General features: G+C 40.5%; 1 protein-coding gene across 2 annotated transcripts in view; it reads right to left on the bottom strand.

Annotated features, from left to right (window-relative positions):
* The window catches only part of LOC133452004 (RNA-binding Raly-like protein), an 80,912-nt gene that overhangs the window by 13,436 nt on the left and 55,352 nt on the right, over positions 1 to 12,124 (bottom strand). For both annotated transcript variants that reach the window (XM_061731189.1, XM_061731190.1), the window contains exons 3-4: positions 4,538 to 4,613; positions 3,395 to 3,442 (exon numbers count right to left, since the gene is read on the bottom strand). In XM_061731189.1, coding sequence (XP_061587173.1) covers positions 3,395 to 3,442; positions 4,538 to 4,613 — 124 coding nt within the window. The remainder of the gene's footprint in view (positions 1 to 3,394; positions 3,443 to 4,537; positions 4,614 to 12,124) is intronic.

Below are 12,124 nucleotides of genomic sequence, written 5' to 3' on the forward strand. Positions count from 1 at the left end.
TTTTATGAGCCGTTCAGATTTGCGCATTTTCGTTACGTAAGCAAAATGCAAACCACGCCTTGGTCTGCCTCCGCTGCCTGAAACCACGCCCACAACTAACTCCGCCGGGACAAGAAGTCTGCCATTGTTTCGAAGTGTATAAATGTATCGTGTGGCTGTTTCAACAACGATGGACAGTAAAAATTAGGTTTTGCATTGACACTTACCCTCATAAAAGAATCAGTACCTACAGTATGGACCAAGGAACTGCACACGAGTCAGCGGTAAGTGACGTTTTTGTCTATTTGTCTACAAGTATGATCTTTGCATGAGCTAAGTATTAGCTTAGCCCATGCATAGCTTAGCTAAATACTTAGCATTTATTTCTGTTTATGCTTTCAGATCTTCCAAGCAATGCACCTGAAGCTGTTCAACGACACCTTCAGAAGAAATGCACGGTCCTTCCTTGAGCCAGCAATAGTGCATAAATGTTTTTTTAACAATAATGTTGCCATTTGTGAACATTCAGTGTTGTGATTTCCTTACAGTTAACATAATTCATTTGTCTTGTAGCATAAGAAATGAAATGATGAGGAATCGGAGTACGAGTAAGAACTGAAGTGCATAAATGTTATTTATGTACAACTTGGTGTGTATAAACAGTGTATGGTGTATATAATGTGTACAAATGTTATTTTATTTTTTTTAACAATAAAGTTGCCATTTGTGAAAATTCAGTGTTGTGATTTCTTTACAGTTAACATGATTCATTTGTCTTGTCATAAGAAATTAAATGATGAGGAATCGGAGTAAATAACTGCGGTGTACCTGTTAAGAATTAAATTAAATCTTCCTGTGTGACTTAGTGTGAAGACGAGGTGACACGTTCCCCCCTTCAGGGAACTAAAGACTGATTTATGGTTTCGCGTTACACCAACAGAGCCTACGGCGTAGGGTACGCGTCGATTTAATGCAGAACCGTAATTCAGGCTTAAGATCCCAGGGAGTCGTTTACACCGTGTCATAACTGCATTCGAGCGTCCGACTATTGCGTCGAGCTGCGTGACATCGGACGCTCTCTGTCCACACGGAAACCGTTAAACTCACGCCAGTTAGGACAGTCCAATAGAAAATAAAGCAATGGAATTGATTTTGTCGCTGAAGCTCGCTCGCATGGGACACGGTTTAATAGTGTACGCAGCCGCTGCTCTTCTGCCCGGAGGGAGGCTTTGTGCCCTCCCCTGCTACACGTCATTCAGGCAGCCAATCAGCGCAGAGCCTCATTACCATAGCCTCCCCTCACCTCAGAATCCAACATAGAGAAGGAGGTTAGAAGCGGTAAAAATAAAGACATGGCCCAGAGGCTGAATTTCTAATTTGTGTAGAAAAAACAAGCTTTTGATTGTTTTTAAGACATTCAAGGCCTGTTTAAAATATAAATGCCATTAAATGCCATAATAGGTCCCCTTTAATTGTCAATCAAACGTGAGGAAAACGAAACAGAAAAAAATAATAAAGCCGCTCAGCCTCACTCACAGGTTGGGACCAGAATTGATACGATTTTTACAATTACAATTACAATTCGGTTCTTTATTGATTCCATTATCGATTCTGATTTGGAAAAATGGTTAGGTTGCATGCTGTGTGCGCAAAAGTATTGCAAGTTGCCCTGTTGTCGATTTTTTTACTAAAAGGTAACCAGGCTTTCGAGCATTTGTATTGCTTGGGTGCCATGTTTACTATTTTTTTTTTTTTTTATATTTTTATCCCGGTTTTTTCCCCATTTTATCACCCAGTGCTCCTACCTAACAGTCCTGGGCATTGCCATCCTGGAGGATGGCCATGTTTACTATTGACTGCTATGCAATATAAGCTATGCAACGTAAGCTATTGAATGTACGCTACGAAAATATGCATGATGACGTCATTGATGCCCACTGGAATCAAAAAGGGAATCGTTTGAAAATCTTGCAAACGATTCCAAGGAATTGAAACACTGGGAACCAGTTCTGAACAAGAACCATTTCCCAGGTGTTATATGCAGTCCAGAATGTCGTTGCAGCGGGTATCCGCAAATAGTGAGACGTTTTGTCATCAATTTGGGTAAAATTAAGGAAAACAATTTGACATTTATTCAGTGGTCGTTCCCATTTTTCGTTCCCCCAACGGAGCGCATTTAAACATTGAACATGAATGACTTCCATATTTTCCAATGACCTCCACAGTCAACTCATCTCTATATATGGCTATCTATATATTTATTATTTGTTTATCGAAACGTTTTTTGCTTAAAGGAGCCGTCTGTAAGAAATGGCCAAAACTGGTACTGCAGTCACTTTCAAAATATTGTTGAGCGGCGTGTACCCTCCCCCTCCTCCCCCCGACCAGAGGTTGCCAGGTAGGCTGCAGAATGCAGCAGGAACGTAGGCTGCCATGGCTGCCATAATTAGAGCCGAGCTGGCAACCCGGATGCCGAAACATTACTGATTTCGTGATTGGGAGATAGGTGGAGGGTGGAGCTTCAGGCCAAAACAAAAAATGACAACATAAACATCAGTTGAGGGCTGCAACTCCTCTTTTTAAACTGGAATATCCTGGCTTGAGTGCTGTTGTCAGTGACATAAGTATTTGAAATGAACATGATTTTTAAATGTCTGTTGACATATCGGGGTCATTTTATGATTCGTTTTATTATTGCTCTTACATACAGCTCCTTTAAATTAACAGCAGACTTGCTGTGTGATCGACTCATGACAGCCCCCTGGTGGATGTGCTGCTAAACAACCATATGGACGCTATTGACGTACAGTACAGAAGTATGAAGGACAGTGACAGAAACAAAGTTTAGAACAGACGGATGTATAAACGTAAAAAAGTGGACTATAAATGGAATGTAAGGGGTTAGTTGTGGGGACAAAATATATCTGAATGAAATTGGTACACTGACCACTTACACAGCAGTTCCAAAAATCCAGTTCCCAGTTGTCCAAAACATGTCAAATTAGCAATAATACTGTATCTCAAAGCTGAAAGACCCAACTTTCTCTGAGATTGTAGAGTAGGGGCGGTAAACAAACCAATGAAAATGTCAGCACCAGATACATCCTCAGCCTCGCTTGCACAAATGACCAGCTGGGGGACGATCTGACTTTCAGCGGATAGAAGCATCATTAGTAAGCTCAATGGAGAGGAAAAACACCCCCTCAATAGGACATTCATTACACCAGTCATAATGCAGTTACTTTATCCTGAAAGGGAGATTTGGACATTTTTGTATCCTGAAAATCGCCTTTTTCCAAGATTGTAAATGGATGGACTGAAATTGTGCACTTAAGGGTAAATGATGAGAAAAAAAAGGGGACTTGTTGACAAAAGATGTGCAAAGGGAAAAAAAAGCATGAAGACTTCTACATACCTGCTGTAGAAATCGTCTCTGTAGTAGTCATAATCAAACTCGTAGCCACTGTAAAAAAGCAAAATGTGGAATATTAAAAGCTGAGTTATCTCAATCTATACTGTATATATGTGGTATCTTAAAAGATGAGTTAGATGAGAAGAAGACTCTGTCATATATGTCTTTGTGTTAAAAGGTTTTTTTTTAGCTTTAAAGCTTTAGCTGCTTTAGTTTCACTGCTCAGTGATGCTCAGTGATACTGAAGCATGCAGGGGGATAAAGGGTTCAAAAGCTAAGAATCTCTAAAGATCCCTGGTAAGGCTGTCTTTTTTTTATTTTCTTCAACCATGCAGTTGTGTAACAAGTTCAAATATATTTGAATTATCCCCACCTCGCCCCACCCCCCATACATTTCTACTGCAAAACTTGAGGGATATTTCAGAATGTTGATAAAACTCAACAGCAAAATGACAAGTTGCATTAGCATGGTTGTCATGTGACAAAGTTCTCCACTTGACGTGATAAATCCTCACAAAAGTCACGTCAGCGGAGTCTTAAAAGTCACACGCAAATCAGGTTATATTTGTGTGTGCATCAAAAATACATTTGTGTATCTTGTCCTACACACGTGTGAATTGTTCTGTGCATTTGTGAAACTTGTCCTGTGCATTTGTGAAACTGTGTGTGCATTTGTGAATTTAGTCCTGTGCATTTGCGAATCGGTGTGTGCGTTTGTGAATTTTGTCCTGTGCATTTGTGAAACGGTGTGTGCATTTGCGAATTATGAGACTGTCCTAGCTCCATGTTTGAGCGTTGTTCCAAAAGAACACACCAGTGACATAAAAAGTTCAGAGCAGTTGTTTCTAAATATCTTCAAAAAGGTACAAAAAAGTACCACAACATCATTTAGCTATGAACAACATCATTTATACAGTAGCAAATGCGCTTTTAACATGAGATTATGGAGACATTTAAATGGCTCAATTATGAATTATGAATACTATTTTTAACACAAATGTTTGAATATTGGATAAAAAGTGACGGTCCTCAGTCTCAGTCTCGTTTTTTCTATCAAGTTACACCAACCTGAGATACAGTAGGTAAAGCTTAGTAATTGGTGCTAATGCAACAAGGGAATATGCAGCTGGCTCGCATATCACACACCTGTAGAGAGATGAGAGGGGTCTCTTGGAGGCTATCTTAGGCCTGTATGGTTTTGGTTCACCTGCCATGTTGATATCTGCAAACAAAACAGAGATTCAAGACAAAAGGTTAATTATTCACTTAAAACTATGCAGTAAAACTTTAAGTCATGCAGGTGTTTTGACACAATGCTAAAAGCAAAAGACAACAGCAACGATCTTAGAGAAATATTATAGCCGGCCATCAGTCTGGGAAGGATTATTAGACCATTTCAAAATGATTAAGAGTCAATAATACTACAGTGAAAAATTACTATAATGATAATAGTAAAGCAACTTTCAAGCACGGTGGTGGAGAGCTGATGGTTAGGGGTTGTCTTGCTGTCAGAAGACTTGAGCATGATGAACTCGTCTGTATTGTAGAGTCAAATGTGTGGATAACTGTTTCAGAGCTAAAGCCAAAACATGTTCATGCAACAGGATAAAGATGCTAAGAATATCAGCATATTCATCACACAATGGAGAAAAAAGAGAGAGAAAAACATCAAGCTCCTGTAAAAGTCCAGTTACAGTCCAGACTTAAACCTGCATTGTAGTTTATCCTGTTCTTTTGGTTATCTAAAAGTCTCTTCCATAACTTTAATACCTAATTACAGACAATTAGATTTGTATTATTTCTGATGAATGAAACCTTGACATATTTATAAACATAATGTTTCATATCTCATAACCAGACCCTTCAGGTTTGGGTTTAAATTGTCAATTTGTACTAGTTGCATCTGAATGAAAAGGACAGATGTATTTCTATTTCATATCATATTTATCTTAATTTATAACTATAGTACCATAATTTGCTTGGATACAAGCTTAACAATGTAGAGGATGTAATCATTTTTTTATGCAAATAAAATTTGTGTTAATGCAAAAGGCAGCAAAAGGCAAAGAAGGCAATACCTTCATAGAAATATTTTCACTCGGTTGTATATATCCTCAGAGGGCTTGCCTATCTTTAGCGTCTTGCAAGGGTTAAATAAGATCTAAAACTATTGTTTTATAACATATCAAGAAAGTGATTCAACCATTTTACAATTTTCACTCATGTAACTAACAATCCAAAAGTCAATCAGTTATGATTTGCAAAGATGTAAAGTGGATAAATGACCACAACAGGATAGCAGGAAGTAAATTAAAAGTTGAAATCAGAACCCATAATTTAATCAAAACCAGATTGTAATAGCACTTCAAAAGCCCCAGTAGGTTGATGTGTTGTTAGAACAAACAGGGGAAATGAGGTAAAAAAAAAAAAAAAAAATCAATGATCTTTAAGGATTATTTCAGACCATTGTTGGAAAACCTTGTGTTTTAATGGCATTGCGATAACTCATACCCTTATATTATGCAAAAAAAAAAAAAAAAAAAAACAGGGTTAATGTCAGGAAACTCATTAAAAATGCCACAAGACAGCAAACAACAACTTGAAATTCATTAACCAAGCTTGAGCAACTCATCTGAAAACACCTCACGGCTCCCATCTTGACTGACAGCTCCCTCTACCTGCAACAACTCTGGGGTGTCAAACTTTTACCATGACGTTTAGCTTGTCAGCATTTCGTCTCTGCTTTAACAAGCCTTGGATAAAGCTCAAGGTCATACACAAAAACAAGATATCATGCAAACACTGACAGCGTAGGAGAGATCCGTCTCTAGTCAAGTCCCCTTTGAGTTGCACAGAAAAAAACACCAACTTTGGGGATCTTATGATGGCAAATATCTTGAAAGGAGTGGAAACTCAAGATGTTATGCATAGAGTATTGTTATTGCAATTCTTTGTTGTTGCTTCCATGGGTTTTTTAAAGTAAGAGAGTTCCATGATGTCCCCATCTGAAATATTATAAATTCAAGAGCATCACATCATACATGATTCTGATTTACTCTGGCTATCTTTCATCCCCACACACATCACTGCTACATCCATGTCTGGATCTTCCAACACACCGTGCTTCCAGCCCAGGTTCTTTCTCCTTTTCTTTTTTTTTATCTTCTCTCTGTCTTCATTTTCCTTCCGGCCCTTAATGGACTAATGGAGTGGGGATGGATGAGTCTGTGTGGCTCTCAGGTGCACAGGGACAGCTGTATCCTTATTGTCAAGTAACACGAAGCCATGAGAAATTGTTCACATCGTAAAGCGTACTCTCCTCTGGTCCTCTGCAAGGGTCATTAAAGCGGGAGCGGCAACTCAAAAGCACTCTAAAATTAACGCCGTCACCCCTCGACACCACCACCCCTCCACATCTCAGAGAGAAACAGCCTGAGCCTCTGATTAATTGCTGTCATTATGCTAATCATATCCAAAAGTGGTAGTGAGGGTGTGTGTGCGCTTTCGGAAAGGCTTGTTTGTGAGTGTCCATAAAAAGTTGACGCTGGAGACTGGCCTTGTGTTGCTAAGCAATAGCCACTTAGGACTTGATTGATACTATAAACCGTGTGCAGCATCACATTGATGGGGAATATAAAAAGTAACTTTATGCTGAAGCCATTATGAGAAGACTAGCTGCAGTAAAAGCACAACGTGGCAAACTCAAAGTACAAGAAAATAGTGCAAGAAAGTCTAAAAATGTAAAAGTAAAAAAAAAAAAAACCCTGCTCCTGGAGCTATTCTTATTTGGTATGATGTTAAATGTGTAGCTGTCTGAGGGTGCTTTAAAAGAAGCTGAAAAAAACTTCCCACAGAAATGCATGTAAAACAGCTAAATATAAATCAGTATTTGTTTACATTTTGGTTATTTCTTTCTCATATCTCATAATGGATACTGAAACGCATCAAAAAATAGTTTGTAATAGAAAGAAGCATGGAGCCCAGTTACAATGTCTCGCCTCAAAATTACTATCCACTAAAACATAACAAAGCGCCTTTAAAACAAATAATCAGTGTGTTTGGCCAATTCCCTGGCCATGGCAGAAGAAGTAAAGGTTAGCAACCTCCAAAAAAGGAAAGCAAATTGAGATAAAGGAGCCAGAAAATTAACCGAGTTCCAGCTGAATCACAGCCTTAACAATTTCTCTGTCCAGTCGACACACCAAGCAGTTTCCTATCTCTCTCCATTATTAGAGCTGCAACTAACTATTATTTTCATAGTCAAGTAATCAGTTTCTTTTTTAACAAGTTATTTCAGTTTTGCACCCCACCTGCTTCACTTTATTGCTGCTGACAGATGTTTATTAAAGCCAACATAGGCAGCCCACAGCTAGTGGACAGATGGTCGACTGGGACACCACAACCTAGATGACATCGTCACTACATGGACTGCTGCAAAGCAGAGAGACATCGTTATCACATTTGCCATCTGGCAGTTCTTCTCTATCACCTACAGCCTGTCACAACTCATCCCTCAATTTCACACAGCAGTTGTCCTTCTTCAACTTCTCCTTTTGGTGTTTTTTTTCTCGTGTATACAACTAGTCTCCAATCTCTTTCAGAGTGCGTCTTCTGGAAAGAACATAGTCCAGCACTCTTATATCATCTGGCTCCTCCCTCTTCTTTAAACATGCAATCTCCGCAGCTTAAGCCCAAAATCTACCACCATCTGTTCAGCTTTGCTCCTTTCCTTAAGACCATACTTGCTCATCACCTCCTCTTCTCCTCTGTGCCCATCCCCAAAATCGCAATTTAAGTCTCATCCAATCACAGCTCTCTTTCCCTCAGAACTTCTCTCAATCATTCCATAATCTCTCTTTTCCAACTCACAACCTACTCATGGGTCACTCTTCACATCAACCACCTTCAGAATCACCACACCCAACATTATTTCTCCTCCCATCTGCATGGTGAAGCTGTTTCCGTCCTCCTCCAGTCCTTCTAACCTTGTTGCCTTTCTGCCTGGTTTACTAAACATACATACAGTATATCCACCTTCATTCTTCAAATCACATATTCCTGCTCTACTTTTTCCTGTCATAGCACCAATATTTAAAGTTCCTTCTTTTTGCCCTACACTATTGCCTTTCTTCATCTCTTGAAGTCTCCTGATATGCCTAACCCCTCCCCCCCTTCAGGGCGGTTTGTGCTGACATCCTGTTGAGAGACAGGTAGGAGGTTGTCAGCTGTGTCAGCTGGACAGAGAAAGGAAAATTAGATGTTTTGAAACAGGTGGGCCCTGGTATGAAAATCAGTTTCCTGTTCTGTGCATTTGATTTGACGTAGGTTTTACGTCAAAAGGCCTTCCTGCAACAATCATCCTCATTTATCCAGGCTTGGGAACACTGGCTTTAATAAAATTCTATTTTTTCTAATTATCTTCGCATTTATTTAATAATAATTGACCAATTATCATGTTATTTTCTGTTCCTATATGAGCTGAAAGTAAGTAAAACAACATGAGCAACTGTTCAGCCAACGCAGTAAATCAACATTGGATGACCCAATATGACCAAACATGCATAATGTGTTTGCACCTGTCATTAAGATTGATTATTAGTGCTGTCAATTTTAACTAGATTTTGATTCCAGTTCTTTGCATTCCATAGTCTACAAATCTAGACATACTGCTAGCAAATTTCAATTTCAAAATTGAAAATTTCAAAAGACGGTCCTCAAATAATTCCTTTGCAAGGTAGATGTTTTTGGTTTTATTCTGGTGGACCGAGAAAAAAACGTTTAATTTACTCTACACAAGACACTCCCGGCCTCGCTTTCGTTGCTCTGATTGTTCATAGCGATAACCAACTGCGTGCAAAGGCAGTTTGAGAAGCAATCATTTATGGGTGCCGCCCCCTGGACTGGGAGGCCCTATGGATCGCTTTCAGATCCTATATCTTTCTAGTGAGTCCGATCGATCATTCTAGGGATTACAATTTGATTCGAGATCAATCATCATAGATTACACTTTTAATTTCTAAATCTGGTCAAGTCTGCTACATAAAAAAAAGGCAGAATTAAGTTTGAAACCAGAGTAGTAGGTAGTCTGATGAAAATAAATGAACAGTTATGTTTATGCTTGTATCTTTTATCCATCACAACATAGTCAGATGTTTTCCATCTTGAGCAAATAACATACTCATACCATATTTCAAATTAAATTTGAAATATGGTGTTGGATATGAACTAAATCTTCAATGTTGACACTTTTACTTCTGAAAAGATTAGCATTCATAATTAAAATGGTATTTCCACTACCACGCAATAAATGTATATCATAATCACAATGCATATATTTTTGCATCATAATTATATGATGTAAGTATACGTGCTATGATATAGAACTGATATAGAACTTGGAAGTTTTTTTCCAACTTCGCACTTTCATACAGTATCTCACTGTGGTCCACTAAAATGCAAAAAAAAAAAAAAGAAAAGAATCCAACCAGTCTTTGCACATTTTGACTGCTACATTTTAAAAAAATACAACCACTGCAGCCTGTAACATAAGAATAAAAAACTGCTTTACTAGCAATCTAAACTCACTGAATCACTGAATAATTACAAAATGGAGCACTACTACTACTATGGTGAAGTTCTACATCATAAATGAAATGAACTTTTGGACACTGCTAGCATTATTCCTCTCTAATGGATCACAGCTGCAGGCAGATGCACTCCACTTTTCATGACGCATTGTGGAATGCATTAAGATCGACATACAGAGCAGAAAGTTTTTTACCACATATTCAGACGACGCCACACAGTCTTTGTTGCAAACGCAGGACGATGTGATCTCGGAGCACAGCTAATGTCCTTGTATGAAAGACATACTTTCCTGCACGAGCCGTTCCTGATATACAGTGGTGTCATTTTCTTAGTTGCAAAATGTGCAGAGTAAAGAAAGCAATCATGAACATGAGGGGACAAACAACAAAAAAAAGCATAAAAAACAGCCAGTTGTCTGTACCTTTTCTGCTGCTTCTACTATGCTAAGTTGGAGTTGAATTGAAGTTCTTGCAATTTTCCTCACAAGTGCAGTTACTATCATATGTAAGACATTAATGACATGTCTTTCACCATGTCTTTCACCACATGTCTTACACCATCTTCCTTCATCTGAGGCTCCTAGAGAACAGACTGTATGATACAATAACTACGTATGAGGTACAGCAACAGTTGTGGTATAGAGCATTTGGAAAGGGGAGGACATTTGTTTTCTTCATTGGGTAAAAATACAATCTTTTAGCAGGTGTGGTACATGACATAAATCTTCTTCCATTGAGTATACTCCATCTTTGTGGTCACACACATTGAGCGCAGGTGAGCTATGCTTGATGAAGAGATCATCCAGGTACCAGTATGAATACAGATGTGCAGCTGCGAGACATCCTGCATGACAGCAGTCTAGAGATTCAATCTACACCCCGTCTGCACCCCCTGTAAATCTCACAGGCAGGACTTGAATAATCTCCCATCTCGGCTCAAGGGCACAGGCTCCTTTTTATTACATCTGAGGGTTTATTTCTTCAAACAGAGACAGACGAGCTTAAAGAAGTCAGCACTGTCAGAGTGAGTGCTGCATTTTTACATGTGTACCCACGTAAGTGCATGAACATGAGAGTATGACAACCTTGGTTTAAAAATCAGAACGAGCTGATGTTTTCATCAGTCAGAATGAATACACAGCTGGGAACATGAATTTAACAAGACACATTAGAATTATACACAGGCTCCTATGATTGCCCCGAACTCTCCTGGGGCCTCATTTATAAAGCTTGTGTGTCCCCCCCGCTGCCTCTACGGCGGGGCGCCCCTCTGGTCTTGGAGGGCCACTTTCGTGGGGGACGGGTGCGCCTGCCCGCGTCGGCGGCCGGGGCGGCTCTGTCTCTCCGGGCAGGCTGGCCCCCTGCCGGGTGGGGGTCGTTGGCCTGAAGGGTGAGGGCCTCCTGGCCGCGTGTCCGGCCCGGACCGGGTGGCCGGGGATTGCCTGGGTCGCGGTCCGCCGCCGCGGGATCCCTGGCTGCTTCTTTCCGCGCCGTGGGGGCCCCGCCCGCGGGCCCCCTCGGCCGCCGCCGGGTGGGGGGGGGGCCTCGCAGGCGGTGGGTTGCCTCCCTCCTACTTCTCCCCTCTGTGGGGTTGCCGGTGGCCTGGGTTCCGGGCTCTTCCTTGTCGGCCTCTGGTCTCACGGGTGGCGGGGTTGCTCCCCCCCCTCCCCCACTATAGATACACTTCAGGTGGAGCTTTGTTTGGTTTATTACACACACACACACACACACACACACACACACACACACACACACACACACACACACACACACACACACACACACACACACACACACACACACACACACATATAGTCATTTAGTCACATGCATACACACACACACACACACACACACACACACACACACACACACACACACACACACACATGCATGATCATATACATACACACACACACACATAGACATACACACTGGCTTGTTCACCTGCATGCTGGCTCTCTAGTTTTTGGGTTTAGGTAGCGGTAGCGATAGCTTAGCTCAGACTGCGATCAGATCTCAAGATTTAGGTCGATTGCTGTTCGTGTTTTGGATGGCTCCGTGCCGGTTTCGTGCTTTGTTTGTGGTTTTTTTGTTGCAGATTTCCAGTGCTTGACGTGTGTCTCCGTGTGTTCCTGCTTCCTGG

Source organism: Cololabis saira, chromosome 10, assembly GCF_033807715.1.
Source record: "Cololabis saira isolate AMF1-May2022 chromosome 10, fColSai1.1, whole genome shotgun sequence".
NCBI classification, from domain to species: domain Eukaryota; kingdom Metazoa; phylum Chordata; class Actinopteri; order Beloniformes; family Belonidae; genus Cololabis; species Cololabis saira.